General features: G+C 41.0%; 1 protein-coding gene across 1 annotated transcript in view; it reads left to right on the top strand.

Moving 5' to 3' along the window:
* Positions 1–22,751, top strand: part of FTO (FTO alpha-ketoglutarate dependent dioxygenase) — a 373,461-nt gene that overhangs the window by 192,326 nt on the left and 158,384 nt on the right. Inside the window, exon 8 of the mRNA XM_059043778.2 lies at positions 18,674–18,798. Within this exon, the coding sequence (XP_058899761.1) occupies positions 18,674–18,798 (125 nt within the window). The remainder of the gene's footprint in view (positions 1–18,673; positions 18,799–22,751) is intronic.

The raw sequence follows: 22,751 nt of genomic DNA on the forward strand, positions 1-22,751 counted from the left end.
AGGGATGTCATGTACAGCAGAGGGAATATAGTCAATAATATTATAATTACTGTGGTGTAAAATCAGTAAGAACATTGAATCACTATGTTGTACAGCTGAAACTAATATAATATTGTACGTGAACTATACAGTATTCAATACCAATAAATAAATATATTTAAAAAATAATAAAAGGTATTAACAATTGAAGTTGGAATAATTGCTTTCTTTCCCTAAAAATGAATGGGCTGTAGTTTCTAGCTCTAGAACTCAGAGTTCTCTGAATGGGAAGCATTAAAAGATGAGTTCAAGGGCAGAGGCAGACTACTGGACAGATTCCCATTACTGCTGCTGCTGCTGGGTACCAAGTATCCCATTCGTATGCCGGGCCCCTCTGTGTTCTCATTGAGCTTTCTTGATTGTTTCTTTTACTCCGAATCCCAGTTGGAATGATTTAAGAAAGTGAATGCAGTGTAGTGATAGTTTCCTACTGTAAATTTCTGATAAGCCTAGAGTTGAAAATCTCATTTTCTTAAAGTTCAGACACAAATTCTGATAAATTTGTAGCTATTCCTTTAGTCATGTCCTTATACTAATTGCTGATGTGAACACTGGGAATGTTCCTAACCAGGAGGAAGATGCATTTCTATTGCTTAAGCCACACGTAAGAGCTAATGCTGGCTGCTGTCTGTCACCCTAAACATATAAACAAGATAGCATCTGCCAAACTCAAGACTTTTCTAACCTTCTAGATAATACTGGCATTGAGAAGTTAGTGAACTTTTGGTTATCAAAGGGGAAAGGTGGGGGAAAGGGTTAAATTGGGAGTGCGGGGTTGACATATGCACACTACTATATTTAAAATAGATAACCAACAAGGACCTACTGTATAACACAGGGAACTCTGCTCAATATTCTGTAATAACCTAAATGGGAAAAGAATTTGAAAAAGAAGAGATACATGTATATGTGTAACTGAATCACTTTGCTGTATACCTGAAACTAACACAGCATTGTTAATCAACTATACTCCAATATAAAATAAAAATTTTTTTTAAAGTGTTTCCATCCAGCACTCATATTCCTTTCATATATGATATTCATAAATGTGAGAAAGGGTGAAAAAAATCTTAAATGATATTGTCATTTTCAACCTTGATTTGGGCGTCATGGCTAGGAAGGCTCTGGATATCTGAACTAGATCTAAGTGGAAAGATAGTCCGGTAGAGATGAAGCTCGACAACCATTTGGTGTTGTCCTCTGTATTCAAAAAATGATGCTATTCCCTGTGACCTCAGGTCCTCTGTCTCTGTGTCTAAGTGGAACTTCAGACAGTCAGGAAGTGAGCCACTGCTTCGTCCACAAGTAGAGACCATTTCTGAACCCTAGTCTGTTACTGAAATCATTGTCAAGAACTTAGCATCGTTTACCCCAGTTCTGCTAACCACCCTTATTCTGCCACCCCCTGGCAATGAGATCCTGGACCAGTTATTAAGCACTGGTAAAATGGGTTTGTAAATGATACCAACCAACCTTGTGAGGTTGTTGGAAGGCTTAAATGAGATGCTGTTTCCCTCCCTCCTGGGAAGTGCTTCAGAGTCATTACATAGTTTCATGGGTAGGGGAGTGAACTCTGCTACCAGCCTGCCTAGGGTTTGCATCCTGATGCCACCACTTATCAGCTGTGTGACTGAGACTTAATATTTTTTGTGCCCTGATTTTCTTATCTATAAATTGGGATAATAAAATAAAACCTGCTTCACCGAACCATTATGAGGATATAATGAGGAATACATGAAAAGCGATCAGGACGGGGCCTGGCACGTGGTAAATGACCAACTAGTGACAGTGTTTGTGGTTGTTTTTGTTATTGTTATTAATACCTTTATGATTATATTTTATGTAGCCACTAAAATGTGTTTTTCTTTTCATAGCTACTATTAATGCATTAGTAATATGTACTTAAATTGCTGGTATGATAGGCACTTAAATAGATACTGAATTCCTATTTGAGAACTATAGCCTCCAACTGTGTGTGTGTGTGTGTGTGTGTGTGTGTGTGTGTTCTCTGAGTAGCTATGTGCCAAGTAGCAAGTAATGCTGACGCTGAAGACTTGGTAGACAGTGGTGTTTACAGAGAGTGGTCCAGGCAGGGACTGCATTTGTCTTGAGTAGATGTTATCTGAGGACAAGTACAGCAACTCTGCCCATGTGACTTGAACTGAATTATCTTTCCCTACCAGATTGTTACTTCATTTAGAGTTTTAATAGTCACATTGTCAATAGCATGAGCTGCTTCATTACAGCAAGACATAGCTATGACCTCAGGAATCTTAAGAAAAGTAAGCTTTTCTTTTTAAGGGTGGGCAGATATACATGGTGGAATTTATTGGTTCTATCTTTGCTTTTACAGGTCCACATTTTAGTTTTCATTGACTCAAAATGAAAAGGATGAGTACTTAGCAGATCAGGATTAAATGATGATGTTAAGGTTATGCTCAGTCATGAACAGGACAGTCTAGTCGAGTGGGATAACTGTTTTATTCATCACCATCAGTTCTGAGAGCTTTATTGAATTCGGCAGTTAATTTAGATAACCCCATTGGTCACCCTCCAGCCCACGCTATATATTTTATTTACCTGCCTAGATCATAAGCTCCTGGAGGCCAGGTACAGTGGCCTTGCAGACGACCGCCCTATAGTAGAGACTCAAGTTGATTGATTGATTACATGGAAATTTGCCTTCAGAACAGTCTGTTCCGTGTGTTCTGTGTGTATAAAACGTGTTGGGCCTGGAGTTGGAACACCTGATTTCCTGTCATAGCTTGACTCATACTAATTTTGATATTGAATAAGTTATTTAATGTAGTTGAGCCTCAGAATTCTTATCTGTAATAATGTGGGTAATAATACTTGCTCTACCTAACTCACGTAGTTTTTATGAGGATGATACGAGATAATGTTCTTGAAAGCACTTTGTAAAGTGTCCATTTATACATGTGTTAGCTTTGGTCCCTGGAATCTGAGGCATGGGTTAGGTTTGGCTCTATTGCTTACTAATGGTGTAAAATTTGGCCAATTACTTAACCTTTCTACATCCCAGTTTTTTAAATCTGCAAAATAGAGATAATAATACTTTTATCTCATAGACTTATTTTTAGCATTCAATGATATGATGCATGTGAACAGCACCTGGCATGTAGTAAGTGCTCAGTAATGTTAGCTGCTGTATCATCACCATCATCATCACCATCATCATCATCACCATCACCATCATCATCATCATCACCATCATCATCATCACCATCACCATCATCATCACCATCATCATCATCACCATCACCATCATCATCATCATCACCATCATCATCATCATCACCATCATCACCATCATCATCATCATCATCACCATCATCACCACCATCATCATCATCATCATCGTCACCATCCAGAAGGCATCCGGGTTAGAGATGCTGGCTTAACTGGATAGATGGTTAACACTGAACAGGGAGAGAGGGAAAAATAAAGGTTGAGGTAGTAGAAAAATGATGATCAATTTTAGTAGCTTTGTCAGGCACTATTCTTTAAGGGCCTTATATATAAAAATTGAATCCTGTTAACCCTTTGAAGTGGGTGCTAGAAGTACCCTCATTTTACAGATGAGGAAACTGAGGTACAGCGAGGGTAAGTTACTTGCCCCTGGCCAACTCAGCCACGAACGCAGTTGGACTCGAGAGCCTGTGTTCTTTCTCCCCATCCTAAAATCCACAGGGGAAGAGAGACCTCCTGACTTGCCCACTGTAACATTCTCTTCATTACCTGCCCCATCAGCTTTGCTTAAATTTGGGTTCTGTGCCATCCAGTTCCCAACTCAGATAGACTGATATTTAAAGTGCAGAATGGGGTGTATGTGTATAATTTCCCCCGATCTTTAAGTCTGATATATATGTTTCTCTCAGACTCCATATACCCTTGTCTGCTAAGTGTCCCACTAGCATTTCCAGCTTCACGTGTCTAAAACTGGACTCTTCCCTAATTTACTCTCTCCATGCCTCAGTTTCCTCAGTTAAAAAAATAGAGGTGCCACGTACACAGTTTTCTCAATGAAATGAGATCACGTTGATAAAATGCTTGTTATGATGCCTGGCACATAGTAAGCACTAAATGAATGGAGCCCGGGCTGTTACTACCACTTTGTGGGGAGCAGTTCTCAAGGCCTGGGGGTAGTAGAAGGATCTCTGTGGGACATTCTGGCTTCACTCTCCAAAGCAGTTAAATTTCCCATTAGGGCTTTGGTTTGGATATTACTGAGAGAGGGGTAGGCAGAAGGTAGGGTGGGGGAGCCGATATATACAAAGGAGTGAATTATAACAAAGAGCCTTTTCTGCTTCAGTTCTTGTGTAGAAAACATATGTTCAGTGATGCAGGCAGCAGTTGGGTTAAAGACACACTGTAGGGCTGCAGACAAAAGGCCCGCACTCTTCCTGCATCACAATGTTTCCAAACATATTCACTTGTCTCACTTGTTAGCGACTGAGCTGTCAGCTGGATCCTCTTGCAAGTGTGATTTCTTTTTCCCCCGTTCCCTTTCAAAGGCCTCCCCCTCCCCTCCCTTTCTCCCCCAATGTTTTACACTTCATATAATCCAGTGTGCATGACAGACAACTTCAGCCTTTGTGCTACTGATGTTTGGGGGAAGCGGGGAGCTGATCTGATGGAGATCTTGGGTACCTTTTCACTGGCCCAAGGATTGGAAGGCGCTAAGCCACTTTTAGGCCAAACATCATCCATGGCTCAGTTGCTTAGCGCTTGGTGTAGCTAGCCATTCTTCACCTTCAATTAACAGTTCCGACAACAAACACATTAGTGCTGTGAGATTCTTAGAAGTGGCGGCTGGGAATTAGGGGCGTGTGTATGTCGTGGCGGCATTGGGAGAGTTCCTGCTCTTATTTGTGGAGTGAGTATATTTTGACAAAAAGACACAGATAAGGCAAGGCACTGCTGAAGTAATTGGAGAGAAGTTGGCTGTCATTCTGGTGTTCATTATGTGAGATGTATATATATGTGCGTACTGAGTCCTGGGTCTAGGTGGTATTGCCTTGTGCCATGGCTGTTGTTTAAACCTTTCCTTTTTCTTTATTGAAGGTTTTGCAGCAATGGTAGGTTTGCTTCCATGGATGAGACTTTAGAAAGGTACTTTTATGTGTATTACTTTTTATTAGGTATATGTATGTACTATAAAGCATTATACGTAATACTTTTATGTATTATCTAGTAGGGCTTCCATTGCGGTGAACAGTCAGCTAGAAATATAAAGAATTAGCACACTAGCGCTTCTGCCACTGATGTGTATTTACTCTTGGGTATTTCGCCTTCCCAGTCTCAGCTTTCCCCATCTATGTAATGGGAATCATACTAGCATCACACATTCTAGAGCATACTATAATAAAACAAATCACTATAAGATAATGGTCAATGAGAACACTCTCTTGTCTTTGTAGAAATCTTGTGTTGTGTCCTCATGGCCACACCACTGAGTCACTTTCAAGGCTTTTGCTTCTCCTTTCTTCCAGGGGTCTTGCTCAGGCTCTCTTGTGTCACGATATTGTTTGTTAGTTGAGTGGCTCATCCTGGAAAGCACCAGCATCTTCCGTGGAAGCCGAGGCAGCCTGGAGGCAGGGGATTTCCTATTGGCTTAGAGCTCTGCATGGGCTATTAGCTCATTTCAGCAGGAGAGGCAATTACAAACCTGCTAATGAATAGGCAGTCAAGTGGAATTTCCCATAGATGGTGTCTTCTGGTGTGAGGATAATTTCAACACCTCAAAATCCTGAGACATGAAACATTATATAAATATTTTCTAATGAAAAGCGCCAACAAAGTCATCCCCGCCGACACATGTCAGAACTGACAAAGGAAACTACTGATGGTATTACAATGTTTAGTGCTGTCATTTGAAAATCCTTGAAAGGAAAACATTGTGGAAATGTATATCTATTCCCCTTAGACAGAAAGTTAACAGTCTGCAAAGATTTTAGTCATGGATAAAGCTAAGAGGCTGTAAGTTGGGATAGAATCGAACCTGAGGTTGCACCTTCCCATGTGGCCTGAAGGGGAGTGTCACCCGGGGCCAACAGTAGAACCACTGGAAAATAAATGGATTTTCTTTCCCACATTGAACGGATTCATTTCACAGAGTGATGGGAGAGGGAGGTGAGGGTAATAAGAGTGTGTGTGTGAGACTTTTCCCCCTAGTGTATAGGTTTTGTGTGGTTTTTTTTTTTTTTTTCCTGTTTTGAAGGAAAGTGAATGCTTCAGAAGCTAGAATGATTCCTGGGCACTCTTGGAAAGAATAATTATGCTGTTTCTTTCACCTCTCTATGAATCAGCTTTATTATATAGACTGCACATAATAGTGACTAAGTGTAGACCGTACTGAAACAAACAAATCTATTAGGGTCCTTGGAAAACAGGGGGAAAAGAACAATGATTTTGTAAACTCCATAAAGGTCAAAAAAAGGCTTTCAGTAAGTATGCAGAGGCTAGAAATCAAATCCTATTTCCTATCATAAGAAGCCCATTGTTTTAGCCCCAGTAGGTAATGTACTGTATGTGAAAGATTTAAGACTGGTTGGAAAGCTTGGCTTCTGTTTTATTAGGCTGCTATTGAAAAGCCAACAGCATAACTTCCACTAGGTGCTTTGAGATTTCTTAATGGGCTGTCAGGGGCAAGACACCAGGGCTGTGCTATACTAGCTCTTTCCTGTACATTAAAACAACGGGGGCCAAGCGATCACATACAGAAGTATGAATGACTTGATGCTTTCTCTGTTCCATATGGCCAGCCATGTCTTTGGCAATTAATCACGTACAAAATCAGTCAAGTGCTCTCTGAAGCCTTGAAGTCAACATTTAGTTGTGCCCGTGCCAGCGGGGGCAGTGGGGTTACAGGCGTAAAATAGCAGGATGAGGGCTGCTGGCTTCTAGAAGCGACACTTCCTTTCCTCTTCACCATTTTTCCTTTTCTTTCTTCTCCTTCCATCCTTTCTTCCTCCCTCCCTCCCTCCCTCCCTCCCTCTCTTTCTTTCTCTCTTTCTTCCTCTTTCTGCTTACTTTTCCCCTCTATTTCTTCCCCTTTTCTCTCCCCTTTTCTGTCCTTCTTTCTTTCCTTCTTTCTCTTTCCTGATTTCTCTCCTGCTTTCTTTCCTTCCTTCTTTCTCTCTCTCTCTTTCCTCCTTCCCTCCCTTCTTTCCTATCTTCTTGCCTTCCTTGACAAACACCTGGATCATTTTTCACCACTATCTGAAACCCCAGAGTTGCCAGCTTGGTTCTGAAGTCTAGCGTCTCCTCACTGCTTTAGCACCCCAGGTTCAACGTCTGGAGCAGGCTGTCTTTTTCTCCAGCAGCCTGGCCAGCCCAGCGGTCACCCACGTGGCTGTCCTGAGACTTCATGCAGTACCAGACAGGCTGCTGTGGCTCTGTAGCTTTTAGTGAAACACATCAAGTGTAGTGATTTCTATACTGGTAGGAGGAGAAAAATGGGAAGTACTGTGAAAGTGCTTTGGGAAGAAAGTTAAGTAATTATGCAGATTCACTGCTGTGGTATTTTAGGATTAAAAAAAAAATCAGTATCCATTATCTTCTGTGATCTTTTTTCCCCATACAAAATGCTGCTGATGACATCTGTAACAATTTCTAATATCTATTGACCATTTTGTATATGCCAAGCATTGGGCAAAGTGCTTTCGATGGATGACCTCATGTAATCATCACAGGAGCTCTAGGTGTTATTACGTAGACCCCTTGACAGATGAGTAAACTGATCAAAGAAACGTTTTCCCTGAATTCTTTCCCCATAGACATTCGTGATTCTTCTCAACTAGCTCACACATCCCAGTTGTACACAATGGAAAAATGCCAAAGTATGTCTTCCAGGTACATTTTTGAGGATTCTTTTGGTAAACTCTGCTGAGATGTTCATGCACATAAAGTGGGTCTTTGAGATGAACTGAACCAAGTGTCTCTTTAGGTGGGAATAAAAGGCCGCATTGTTGGCAGCCTCTTGGAGATTTCTGCCTTTGTGCCTTCCTTTCAAGACAGCCTAGCTTATCTCCTGCTTTCCTTGGTAAGACTGGGAGGGGTGGGGGAGGGGAGGGATGAAGACGGCAGCCTTAAGTAGTCCAGTAGACGGGGCACCCAGTGGTGACTTGGTGTTATCTGTTCGCCGAGGTCATCCAGGATGTGTCTTCTCAAATTCAGGAAACAGGGGGAAGAAAGTTTGAACATTGTGTAAACATTAGCACCCCCAAAACCTCTTGCTCCCGGAGAGGGAGATAAAGTAGGCAAAAAGGCTGAGAGGAATGTTTATTTGTTCTGCTGGGCTGTGGATCCAAGCACGCTGGAAATCTTTGGCGGTGCCCAGTCCAGTTTAGAAAATGTGAAGGCATCACTCAGCATTGAGCTGCAGAGGCCTCACAAAAGAGCCATCTGAAACTGACAATCAGTAAATGAAGGAAGACCCGAGATCGACCTCTCTTTGATGGGACTAAGGCTATCTCAGTGGGTTCTGTGCCTTTCTTCTTCTTCTTTTTTTTTTTTTAAAGGGTGGGGGGAGGGGGAAGAAAGAAAGAAGAAGAAAAAAAAAAGTGTTCCTGAACTTTTGAAGAGGCGAGCCCTGGTTGGGTTTTTGACAGCCCGTGGCAATGTTGATGTGAGGAAATAGCTTTCCCAGCTGATAACATCTTAAACCAAGTTTCTTCACAAGTTGAACCTTTAGCCCTCATTATCAGTCAGAGCATATCTTTGTAATTTGTGTGTGCAGAGGGGAAATACAACCCTAACATGAGGCAGCTATGTATATAAAAAGTGTTAGGAACGGCATTTTTCCCACCATGACAGTAGGACTTTTTTTTGGTGGTGGTGAGGATAGGGGGATGCTGGGAAGGTGGGAAAGGTATGCACTTCTGGCATCCTGGTGTTTATATGTCTTTTGAAATTGGGATAACAGCAGCAGATTTTTTTTATTTTTAAGTGAACTAAGCAGAGGGATCACCAGCCGTATTTGTAGACTGCCTCCTGTTTCCATGTATTTTCTTGGCCAAAGTTCTCTGAATTGTAAGAAGGATGGATTAAGATTTCTTGGACAGAGTTCTCTGATTTGTAAGAAGGATGGATTAAGATTAAGTCTAGGTTTGGAGTTGAAGGCCTATGGGAAGCTATTACTCCAGATCAGAAAGGAACCAAAAAAAATTAAAGACTTATATACCATTATTAGTAATGAGTAAATACCGTAATGCTCCTTTTAAATCTGAGTGATTCCTGTCTGAAAACCTTATATGCTACAAATTCTGCATAATGCATATATGTTCATATGTGCTTTCCTCATGATACCCTACAATTAGGACATATTGAAAGTTACTGAACGTAAAAATATAGCCAACAAGAATTAGGTGAATTGCTCAGTTTTAACTGAGTGAATTCCGAATTGGGGGACTTTTTCCAAGAAAGATGTGAACTTACACCTAAAATTTAAGCCTTCTTAGAGCCTTATGTTGGCTTTCCTTTTCTCATTCTTGATCAGTCTCTCTCTCCCTCTCTCTTTCTCTCTTTCTGGTTCTGGATTTTTTACATAATCTTTTATGCATAAAGTTTTGAGCCAGGAGAAGCTAAAAACACTGTGGAATTCTTGGAGGTCCTTAGAATGCTGTGGGTTGCCAGAATCCAAAGTAGTTTTCTCTACTGAAATGGACAGAGTGAGACTTCTTCTTTTGGCATATCAGGAGGGTATGCATGGATTAAATGTTATCGTAGCGTCATAGTAAAACTATCTATTTCTAGATACCTCCATCCAAATGAATATTGCCCTTCTAAGTAGTCACCTAGGGATTGCAAATACTTAATTTTTCTTGATGCTTTTGTTTAAAAATAGGTTTTGTAACTTTTTTCTTAGATTTATCTTCAGGAATAGTTTGAATCAAACCAAAGCTTGTTTCGCATATTGTTTTTTTTATCTTGAATAAGTACTCTGTGACTGGATTGTTCATCTTATTCACCAGACGTGTCATTTGGCTTTATTTGTTCAACAAGCATCTATCAGGAGTCCACTTTCATGACCTGGCACCAAACTTGGTACCTTGGAGGATATTAAGAAGAAATGGGTATGGACCCTATCTGTTCTCATAGAGCTCACACTCTAGAGGAGGCAGGCTCTAGTGAATAATTAATTGCAATGGAATATGACGTGATTTGTGAGATGCTCAGGGGTGACACATAAGAAGGGGTGACCCACTCTACTTAATGTGGTGGAAGGTCATGGTTCCTGCAAGACTTCACAGAGGAGGTGTTATTTGAGATGTTTATTGAAGAATTACTAGTTACTGGTAAGTTATACAACCAGGTACAGGAAATATGTAGTCTAGAATAGTCATGTATTTTCAGGGAACTGCAAATAGTTTTATATGGAACAGAAGATAGGAGGAGCTAAGATTTGAGAAGTAAGCAGGGCCTATATTAAGATGAGTTTTTTTATTTTTATTTTTTGGGTTTTTTTTCAGATTAAGGAATTTAGACTTTTTAAAAAAGTATTTTTTTGTATCTCTCAGATGCAGTAACTGAAGGCTACATGAACAGAGCTGCTCTGGCTTAGGTGGGGTATTGGAGGCTGAAGCTCCTTGTCTCCTTTGACACTGACATACTCCTCTTGTAGGAGGTAAATTCAGGAAAGGGGTGAGATTGGCCCAGAGACGCTAGTTTGGACGCCATTTCATGGTCCAGGTGAGAGATGGCCTGGACTAAGCCTATGGCAGTGGGGAAGAAATAAGTCTAAGTCATATTGAACAGACAGGAATAATAGGTGTTGATGTTTAGGTATAGGGAGGGCAGAGAAGGGAAGAGGAGGAGACTGGGGTGATTCCTAGATGTCTAGTTGGATGACTGCATTGATAGTGGTGTCATTCCCCATTCTAGGGAAGTAAAGGGAGAAAGAGCAGGTTGATGGAGAGCAAAAATTGCAGTTCAGATGTGGATGAGTTGAGGTTGAGGTGGCATGTTTGAGGTGTATGTTGAAAGGAGAGCTAGCCGGTGTTTGGCTCTATGGGGCTGGAACTCAGCAGAGAGGTCTGCTTGTAGGTAGAAGTCTGCATGAAGTCGTTGGCCTACAGGAGGGGGAGGTCACCCACAGAGAGCACAGGCAGCAGAGAGGAGAGGAGAACCAAGGGCAGAGCCCTGCGCTGACTGCAGTTGAGGGTTTCAGAATGAGGAACCCCCCATAGGACACTAAGAAGGACAGGACAGGTGTTGGGTAGTGGCCTCAGAGAGAGACAGGTCTACTAATGGAGTGGGGTCCAGTGAAATCAGAACTGATTCTAAAAATAAAACCCAACCTCCAGGGATCAAGGTTTTCTCCCACTAGGGATACGCAAAAGAGGATGCCTCTGGCTTCTGGTAGAGACTCTTTATGGCTGTGGCTGTTCAGTGGTTGCCTGATTTCCTTGAAATTTTTTATTCAAGTCGTAGACACTTTAAGGAATCCTCTTGCTAAAATAGCAAGAGCTTAGCACAAGGTTGATGAGTGCGTTTAAGATGAAACTAAACAATCATAATCACAGTGGCGCAGGACTGGGCAACCAGTCCTCACAAGAACCCGTAGGGAAGCGCTGTGGTCATCTCCATTCTGCAATTGTGGGAAAGGCCACAGCTAGGAAGTGGCAGCTGGGATTTGAAGAGCCAGCTCTCTTTAGAATATTCTTAGTCTTTTCCTGATAGGCCAGCATTTCCATAGATCTTGGTTGAAACGGAATCACTAATGAAAGGAAATTTAACCTCCAGAGCATGATGCCTAAACCTATGGTTTACTTTCCCTATATTTTGGGGGGAGGAAAGGGAGAATGTGTTTCGGTAATAGCATACTGTTTAAAAATTGGTGCTTGTTTGAAGACAGTTCTATGTTTCTACTGATGGTAAAATGGGCTATTAACATTTCCTGTGTAAAGCCAACCCTTGCGGAGCCAACACTATTATAAGGATAAAAATATCACTAGTAATTTTTATAAAAAGAATGCCTTTTGACACTCTGAAATTTCCTTTTGTGCAAGAACTTCTTTTCACTCTAAATGTTATGAAATATTTTATTTTAGGGTCTGAATGCTCAATCTAAGTTCACCCATCCTTTTCCAATATCTAAAAAAAAATTTTTTGTGACAGACTTGTTTTATAATCCAGATATGTTTTTCTATATTTTTACTAACTACTTATCTTTTAGACATATTTATATGTAAACTTGTTCTCTACATTCTTTCTTGTCCTAAAAATGTGATGAGAATGAATTTTAAAAATTAAAGTTTATAAAATTTACATACAATAAAATCGACTTTTTTGGATATACAGTTCTATGAGTTTTAACATATGTATAAACACCTATAACCACCACTACAATCAGGATACAGACTAGTTCCCTCATTCCAAAGATTCCCTCACTGATCTGCTCTCTGTGCCTATAATTTGCCTTTTCCAGAATGTCAAAGAAGTGGAAGCATGCGGTGTTTTATCTTTGGAGACTAGTCTGTTTCACTCAGCATACTGACTTCAAAATTCGTCCAAGTGATTGCATATATCAATTGCTCATCCCTTTTATTTGCTGAGGAGTATTCCATTGTATGGGTGTATCACAGTGTGTTTATCCATTTAACCTTGGAAGGACATTTAGGTTATTTCCAGTTTTTGGCAATTACAAATAAAGCTGCTATCCACATCTTTATGCATGTTTCTGTGTGAACATGGTTTTTATTTCTTTAGGTAAAGCCCTAGAAATTGGATTGCTGGTGATACATTAAGTGTGTGTGTGTGTGTGTGTGTGTGTGTGTGTGTGTGTGTGTGTGTAACTTTATAAGAAACTGCCAAACTCTTTACCAGAATGACACTCTTTTGCATTCCCACCAGCAATGTATAAACTTTTAATAACCTGAATACTATTTTAAACACTCTTGGCTTGAGGTTGGCAAATTGTGTTTCACAGTTCCTTAGGCTTTTGAAGAGATATCCCACGACAAAGGGAGAACCTCCAGGTCCTCCATACCTTCAAAGCTTCAAAGAGAACTGCTCCAGTTTGTTTTATATTGAATTTCATATAAGAATACATTTAGGGAGAAAAGAGGTTTATCTGTGAAGTACTGGAAAACCATTGAGGTAGGGCAGTGCCTCCAGAGCATGGGATGTGGACCATGGTGTTACCCGAGGTGATGCTAGGTGGCGCTCCAGGACTCTGCACATAGTGAGGATAACTCGGAGAAGGTGATTCCCTTTTCAGCTCCTTTTTAATTCCTGTAATTGTGGCAAGGAGGTCTTCTTTTAGACTGATACGTCTCTAACATTCTCCTGTACTTGTTCATGTCTTCTTGTACAAAGAGGAAGCTGGCTTTAGCCTCAGAGCCTTCAGCAAGCAACAGTATCCATCTACAATGAAATAAGCATATAACTTTGATATTAAATGTTATATACTTTATAGACAAATATGGCAAGAATTATGAGACTGAGCTAGAATGACTAAAGTTTAGGAAACTCAGAACTAGGGGAGCTAGTTATTTAAATAGACCAGGAAGTGAGTCCTTTTGTGAAGTGAAGAGAGCTCCTTGGTAGAGCACATGACTGTCTCTTAGTTTATATATTTTATGAGTTTTAAGCCTGTATGATAGTAATTTCCTAAAAGAAGACAGTCTTCCGTTGCTCTTTGTTTTTGCAGTACTTGTTTTTCAAGTTTCTGCTTTTTATTACTGATTTGACAAATATTTAATAAAAGTTATTAGGGGAGCAGTGGGGATACAGTGGTAACTAAACAGACATGGTCACCTGCCCTCATGAAACTCAACTTTCTTCAATCCTTCCTCCTTCCCCTCTTAGAGGCTCTTCAGGATCTTTGGAAAACAAGGGCTTCTGGATAAAATTTAAATTATGTGAAAGGCAGAGAAGAGATAAGTGACTTTTTTTAAAAGTTATTTTAATACAATCAAATGGAGAAATAATTTTATTTTCATCATGTCTGTGGAGCCATCTAGATGTATATTTTGTTTTTTATTTGAAGCATTTTTAGGTAAAATAAGATGTACCTGCAGACATAGTGATAAATTACATGACTTTTTGAGGTTCCTTCCGACTTTAAGTACGTGAGGTAGGGTATCACAGACAAGAAGCAATGCTGTTGTTAGAATACCAATTGATGCCAGGACCTCTCCGAAATTAGACATCTTTTACGTTAGAGTTCGCAAATTGGCAGCTGCCTGAGTTCTGTTTAGCCATTGTTGTTTCTTGTTTGGCCCACGTGGTATTTAAAAAAATTGGGGGGGTAGGGAGGGGCGATATTGGGATGGGGGAGCGAGAGGTACAAGCTGCTGTGTACAAGATAGGCTCAAGGATGTAGTGTAGAACATGGGGAATATAGCCAATATTTTGTAATACATGTAAATGGAAAGTAACCTTTAAAAATAGTATAGGGCTTCCCTGGTGGCGCAGTGGTTGAGAATCCGCCTGCCGATGCAGGGGACACGGGTTCGTGCCCCGGTCCGGGAAGATCCCACATGCTGCGGAGTGGCTGGGCCCGTGAGCCGTGGCCGCTGAGCCTGCGCGTCCGGAGCCTGTGCTCCGCAACGGGAGAGGCCACAACAGTGAGAGGCCCGCGTACCACAAAAAAAAAAAAAAAAAAAAAAAAAAAAAAAAAAAAATGTATAAAATGCAAATCAAAACCACAATGAGGTATCACCTCATACCAGTCAGAATGGTCAGTATCAAAAAGTCTACGAATAATAAATGCTGGAGAGGGTGTGGAGAAAAAAGAATCCTCCTACACTATTGGTAGGAATGTAAATTGGTGCAGCCACTATGGAGAACAGTATGGAGGTTCCTTAAAAAACTAAAAATAGAGCTGCCATATGATCCAGTGCATATATCTGGAGAAAAACATAATTTGAAAAGATATATGCACCCCACTGTTCATGGAAGCACTATTTTCAATAGCCAAGACATGGAAGCAACCTAAGTGTCCATCGAGAGATAAGTGGATAAAGATGTGGTGTATATATACAATGAAATACAGCCAAAGAATGAAACAATGCCATTTGCAGCAACATGGATGGACCTAGAGATTATCATACTAAGTGAAGTAAGTCAGACAGAGAAAGACAGATATCATACGATATCACTTATATGTGGAATCTAAAAAAAAAATGATACAAATGAACTTTTTTACAAAACAGAAATAGACTCACAGACATCAAAAACAAACTTATGGGTTTCCCAGGTGGCGCAGTGGTTGAGAGTCCGCCTGCCGATGCAGGGGACGTGGGTTCGTGCCCCGGTCCGGGAAGATCCCACATGCTGTGGATCGACTGGGCCCATGAGCCATGGCCGTTGAGCCTGCGTGTCCGGATCCTGTGCTGCGCAACGGGAGAGGCCACAGCAGTGAGAGGTCCGCCTACCGCAAAAAACAAACAAACAAACAGACTTACGGTTACCAAAGGGGAAAGGGGGTGAGGAGGGATGAATGAGGAGTTTGGGATTAAAATATACATACTACTATATATAAAACAGGTAACCAACAAGGACCCACTGTATAGCCCAGGGAACTATACTCAATATCTTGTAATAACCTGTAATGGAAGAGAATATTAAAAAAGAATATATATATTTATATATATGTATATATGTATAACTGAATCACTTTGCTATATACCTGAAACTAACACAACATTGTAAATCAACTATATTTCAATAAAAATTTTAAAAATAAAAATAAACCAAATTTGTATAAAAACTAAAAATTAGAAAAAAAATAGTTTCCAACATTTTAAAATTACAAGTTTTCACATTAAAAAAAAAAAAACAGATTTCTTGTTTATTTTGAAAATTTGTGAATCTGGCACTGCCAAAACAGCTTTTCTGCATGGCAGAGTTGGCTGGGACTGAGTAGTGACTGTCTTTTTAGATAGAGCACATGCTCTCTTCAGGAACCTTACTTCACTCATTCATGTTACCTTTCTGGCCCTAATGGCTATTTGAATTTGCAACCCTGCTTTAGATATTGGGAGTCTGGACTTCATGCCATAGAATCGCCTAGAGAAACCGAGCATTCCTCCCTGTGCTGGAGGGCCGAAAATGTTGCCCTGGGAGCTCATAGAGTATCCAGTTGGTTATATCACCGGTATAGTAGCTGTAATTCTGGGTCCAGGAGGAAGAGGTCAGGGTCCTTTTTCCTGGCTAATTCTAGTCAGGTCATCGTGGATCCTTCCTTTACAGTGAAGATACTACTTCCTGTGTTACCTGTTTGTATCAGTTAGGCTGCTTGATTGTAAGCAACAGAAACAGATTCTGGTGAATTTGAACAAAATGGAACTTTATTGAAAGGATATTGGATGGCTCAAGGTATCAAAAGAAAGAATGATCTGAGCTCAGAAAGTTCAGGAAACCGGGAATACTTTGAGGACCATGGGTGGTAGAAACTAAGGAAATAGATAAATTGCCTCCACATTTGTTTCCCCTTTCTTTGTCATTCTTAAGTGTCTAAAGTCCTGGAAAAGAGAATCAGGTTGGCCTGACCCACATCCTTGTTGGGGGAAAGCAGGACACTTTCGTTGACAGTGATTACTGTCACTTCTAAGATTAAATAAAAGACTTCCCCACAAGGAGATTTGGGTGATCTTATAGGAAAGGAGGACTGGGTGTGAATGGAAGGCAACCAAAACAGCAAATGTTCATCACACCTCTTCTCAAGGTTGTCATGAAGATATTAAATATACACTGTAAAATGTTATAGAGGACTAAGTAAGTAGTATTTCAAGATCCATGAGAATCAAAGTTTGAGTGCGCTTTTCAAGTAAATGAAGGTATTGACATCAGTTAGATAAGAAATACACTGAGTAGGGCTTCTGTGGTGGCGCAGTGGTTGAGAATCCGCCTGCCGATGCAGGGGACACGGGTTCGTGCCCCGGTCCGGGAAGATCCCACATGCCGCAGGGCGGCTGGGCCCGTGAGCCATGGCCGCTGAGCCTGCGCGTCCGGAGCCTGTGCTCCTCAACGGGAGAGGCCACAGCAGTGAGAGGCCTGCGTACCGCAAAAAAAAAAAAAAAAGAAAAAAAAGAAATACACTGAGTAATTAGAACAGAGGAAGTGGCAATTTTATTCCTTTTGGCAACTGCTTTGGTTATAACATCTCCAAAGAAGCCCCGCCTCCTTTACATGAAAAACAACATTTATAGATCTTAAAGGTTTCTACTCCAGTTATGTGAAGATAAATACATGTGATGAAAAGTTCTGTGATTAACACTTGAAAGGCATTTGCTCACTCAAATTTCAAGTACCAGTAGAACACTTTCCATTGTTTTCTTAATTGTTTTTCTAGTGTCACAGACATTTGCATGTTTAAAATGCACATAAAAAGAGCCTACAGGGCTTCCCTGGTGGCGCAGTGGTTGAGAATCCGCCTACCAATGCAGGGGACACGGGTTCATGCCCCGGTACAGGAAGATCCCACATGCCGCGGAGCGGCTGGGCCCGTGAGCCATGGCCGCGGAGCCTGCGCGTCCGGAGCCTGTGCTCCGCAATGGGAGAGGCCACAATAGTGAGAGGCCCGCGTACCACTTGAAATGACGGTTTCAAATTTGAGTTTTGATGTAATGCTGCTTGTTAGAGTAAGCAGGGTGTCACGTGCTTGTGCTTTGACTGCTTGAGTGTTTTTTGTACTCACCCGTGAGCCTAATTTTTTTTTAAGGACCACAACAAACAATAACCAAAGAATAAATGATTCTTCCTCAAATCATAAGTCTACTCTCTATAAGAATCCCTGTACCTACTATTCAAAATATGTAGTGGATTTTCAAAGTTGGAAAGATATTCATGGAGATACACTGTTCTCTGATTCTTGTGCTCTTAGTGTTTCTTTCTTTGCAAGCTCTTTATTTGCAACAAGCACGGAAAATGAGTGAACCGCCCCCTCAAAAAAAAAAAAAAATTCCTGGGCTTCCCTGGTGGCACAGTGGTTGAGAATCCGCCTGTCGATGCAGGGGACACTGGTTCGTGCCCCGGTGCGGGAAGATCCCACATGCCGCGGAGCGGCTGGGCCCGTGAGCCATGGCCGCTGCGCCTGCGCGTCCGGAGCCTGTACTCCGCAGAGGCCACAACAGTGAGAGGCCCACATACTGCAAAAGAAACACACAAAAAACAAAAAAAATTCCTGGCATGGATGGAAATAGAAATTAATGATTCAAATAAGAAAGTGCAGTAAGCCTTAGCTGGGTGGCAGGAACGAGAGAGAGGGAAAGTCAGAGACTGCTCTGTTTTAAAAGGCCAAACAAACAACCCATGGTAAACTGTACGTGAAAATCATTTCTAATAATAGCTCGTGGTAGGTAGTTCCCAGGATAAAAAAGTCGTTGGTGCACTGAGAAAATTAGAACGAGAATGCACAGTATCTTGATGTGTTACTTAAGGCAGTGGAGCTTTAGAGTTTACCTTATGTGCCATGTACATTGATTAAGTACAAAATATATGCTGGCCATTTTTGACCATCCTTTATTGTATTGATTTGTTAGCAGGGGAACTGTAATAAAAAAAAAAAACCATTGATTTACTGTCCTTATTTGCTTATGGGCTTTTTTTTTATTATTAATTTTTTTTACTTTCTCTTTCTCTTTTGGGGGATCATTTCTTCTAGACAAATGCTGTGCTTCGGGAAGTTAGAAGAGAGGGGACCCCTGTAGCACAAAGGAATGAGATCTTGACGGCCGTCCTCGCCACACTCACTGCTCGCCAGAACCTGAGGAGGGAATGGCATGCCAGGTTTGTTTTATTACGAAATGGGATTTGTTGTCCCTGGAAAACAAGAGCTTTCTTTGGCTAAAGATGGCTTCCTGATGGCTGGTCTCATCCCTCTCATTGGAGGGGCCATGAAAAAGAAGCAAGTTACAGATACTTTCAGCCAAAGTTGGCTTTCCTACACATGGTACCTACATTAATTGTAACGATCCATGATGTCATCTGTATGCATGTATGATTTATCCCCGAGTGTAACATTTAGCAGAAATGTTTGCATCTTGAGAGTACTGTAATTTAAGTACCTGATGTTGAAGAACCCTTTTAATCAACCATCTAAAAGACGAGCATTGCTGTTTAGTTAGAGCAGATGTCTGGGAAATCCACACGGTACTCTTACATCACTCGGAAGGCAGATCGCTTGAACTTAGTCTGTTCAACAACCCCATTTTCAGAACTGACCAAATAGAAATGACTTTGGCTTCAGCCCAGTTTCTTTGCACATGGACTTAGCTGTGGTTAGAAAGCTGTTACTGGTAGCAAGTTTCTACAGACCATCAGTTTTTACAGAATTGGTGCTTGCATACTAAATGCCACGTTATCCTGTTCTTCTTCACGCAACGGGTGGTTGGTTGGTAGAAGCCTGGAACCAGTTCCCTCAAATGATAGAGTTATCCTTCAGATGCATGATGTGTATTGTTGAATTACCATCTGCCTCTAAGCAAGAGGTAGAGGAATCAGGAAAATTATGCTGGATTTTGTGTCAGAGTCTAATTCCATGCTTAAAAATTCTGTGTGCCTGGGAGTCAAGAACATTTATTGATAGCCATAATATTCTCCAAATGAGTTCATGCCACAGAATTACAATAATTGATGGCTTTACTAGTAACAATTTTCATAAACATAGATTTGCCTGAACAAGGCTGAAGAGGAACATTTTCCAAGGAAGGAGACAGTTAAGAGTATGAACTGTCCATGCTGATTGGGTATCAGAAAGCTGCTTTTTCACATATGTGTATTGTCTCTGAATTTAGACTTGCATTGAAACCATAATTTTAAAATTCCCAGTGATATTCTCTCCTTGCCCCCTTTTTTTGTAGTGTGGTCAGGGTAAATGACAGTTTCAACTACAGTCATGGAATGACTTTCAATCGAAGTTTCAATAATTAATTTTAACATTTCCTTTGTATTACAGTTTAAGTATGTATATTCACTCAAGTATGGATATTTTATTAAATAGTGGAATATCCATGAGGGGACATCTAAGAGGCTTCTCTTTCTTTGACCTTTTATATCTTTTCCCCTGGTGATTTCTTTTGTTTTTTGTTTTGGCTGCACTGTGGGGTTTGTGGGATCTTAGTTCCCTGACTAGGGAGTGAACCCGGACCCTCGGCAATGAAAATGTGGAGTTGTAACCATTGGACCGCCAGGGAATTTCCCTGGTGATTCCTACTAAATAGGAAAGGGATAAAGAAAGAGAGAGGTTGGGGTGGGGGAGAGAGAAGGAAGGAAGGGAAGAAAGAGAGAGAGAGAGAGAGAGAGAGAGAGAGAACCCCCTGTAAACTCTCTCCCATCCCCCCAACCCCTCCAAAGACAGCACAGCTAGAGGAAAGGTTGAGAATGGATGTCTTCTGTTGAGTGCATTTGGTTTGTTAACAATAATTTCCTAATACACCAACTCATCAGACAGCGTGGCCAAAATGGCCTGTTTTAAAGGAGTCTGGTTTCAGCATTTCTGGCCCTTAACTGCTAACAATTTAATCAGGAGCTGGTGCCAGAGCTGAAGTTGATGTAGTCTAGCATCTGAAACAAAACTTCTCGAGTCCTTTGTGGTAGGGGAGGAGACAAGAAAGGGCTTAGCCGCTGACACTCTGCAGACCTCCTTAAAACTAAACACCTGAAAGAAGATTTCAAGCGGGTGGTGTCTTGAGAGCTCAGAAGGAAGTGTCCTCAGAGTATTAAATAACCATAATCCTTCCCCCTACCCCTTCGCCAGCACCATTTGATGTTTCCCATCCCGGTGACCTATCTAAAAGACTCATCCATATGATCTGTATAAACAGACAGTTACCATACACCTTTCTTTTCCTCATCAAAGCTTCCTCTGGCTGTCTGGAATCTGGCATCGCCTCGAGGAGCCATCAGGCGTGTGGTGGTGAAAGTTATAAAACATCCACTGAAGCGCTGACCGAGCTGCCAGTGTTTCAGACGTTGGCCTATTGTGTACCTTGGTACACAAAGGAAAAATGTGCTTTGAGAGATAATAATTAGCGCTCGCCCAAGGCCAAGCAGTGGGTTACAGTATTTTACTTTCATCAAAGCTATCAGGGGATCCTTTAGATTTAGATAATAGAAATTTTCTCCTCTGAAAGTTAAATGCAGATGACTCTAATTACCTGATATTGCACGTTAGAGAACGCATTAGGAAGAGTACAACTTTGAGAAATTTAGGTCACCTAAGACTCCGCAGCTGGCGGTAGCTTTAGTATAAGTCTGTTGTAGTAAAGGTTCCCCCAACTTCAGTAGGTTCATTTATGTTAATGATATTAGGGAGACTATATTAAATGCAACTTGTAACTTGGTTTTTAAAATGTTTGTCTCTCTCCCCCCGGCCAGGAGCCGCGCCATTATTTGGGACTCACTGAAGTCTCTTAAACTGAAAGCATATGTTCCCTGTAATTCAGCTTTTGGAGGAAAGTGTCAATTCTGCATGACTCGGGGTAACTGAGTTTGTCACAGTGTCACACAACCCTGGGATTCTAGAGGCACATCTGAGTGCTGTGGGTTTCCTTCCCCGAGCCCAGTAATCCCATAAACAACCCTCTCCAAATAGGCTTATTAGGGCTGTCTATTCACTTCCCCAGAGTTGAATGATCCAAAGCACTTCGGGAGAAGCCGTGTGAATGCAGGGTAAGTGTTAACAGAAGTGGTACAGAATTTCTGAAGATTTGGCTTTGTTTATACAGTCCACTCTGCCTGATGGACAGCTTGTTATAGCTTTTAAAGAACTGGGCAAGCCCTCTGATCTGACCCCTTCTTGACCTCTGCAGCCCAAAGGTCAGTCTGCAGCTAATAAACTCGGAGGTTCTTAGGGTCTACTGTAGGAAAAGGCAGAAAAAGAGCAGCTGCAAGGGCTGGGTGTCTCAGGATAGGCTGCTTTAGGGTCACTCTCTGATAATGAAAATGATTACCAAATTATATGGAAGTTTAACCGCAGTAGTGAGTGAGAGGAGGGTGGAGCCCAATGTATTAGGTTTGATAAATGAACTGTGAAGAGGCCCATCTGGCCCTCAACATCTTTTCTCCCCCTCTTTCCCTACCAAGGGGAAACATTTTAAAATAACAGCAGTACATATAGACTCAATGACCCGTGCAAAGAGCTGGAATGGATTAAGATTTAATGGTGACAGTGGAAGAAATTATCATTTGAAAAGTGCACTAAAGAAAAGGTACAGTTCAATGTCCAGGCCTGAGTTGTTTTTCTAAATAAGAAATAATAAAAATCAGTGCCTTTGTTTATTTTGCACATGTCGCAGTGAGAAGCAAATTATTTTTTTCCTGCTTGCGTGCATAGTCTAGAGAATGTAACTAAGTCAAACACTGGCAAAAACGCTTTACAAAAAAATTGTGATCTGTTTCAGCATCTGGCCACTGAAGGTTATACATTCTTTTATCTTTTTTTTTTTTGATACTTAATATACATGTGACTCTTGCATACTGTTTTACTACCACACTTGGCAGTTTTTCTGTAAAAAATAAGAAAGCACCTAATGTTAATTGAGTAGATAGTCTGTTCCTTTCTTTATTCCTTTTTCAAAGAAACATCATAGCAATGCTCATTAGTGCCAACAATGGGTCGGTCACATGCTATATGTTCCCTTACTTGTTAATGGATAAGAGTAATCTATTTAAAGCTCTCTCCCAGCTTCTTGTGGGCATTGAGGGTCTTGGTTTCTGACCAGTGACATTGGCATTCACAA

This window comes from Kogia breviceps, chromosome 18, assembly GCF_026419965.1.
Source record: "Kogia breviceps isolate mKogBre1 chromosome 18, mKogBre1 haplotype 1, whole genome shotgun sequence".
Lineage (NCBI taxonomy): Eukaryota > Metazoa > Chordata > Mammalia > Artiodactyla > Physeteridae > Kogia > Kogia breviceps.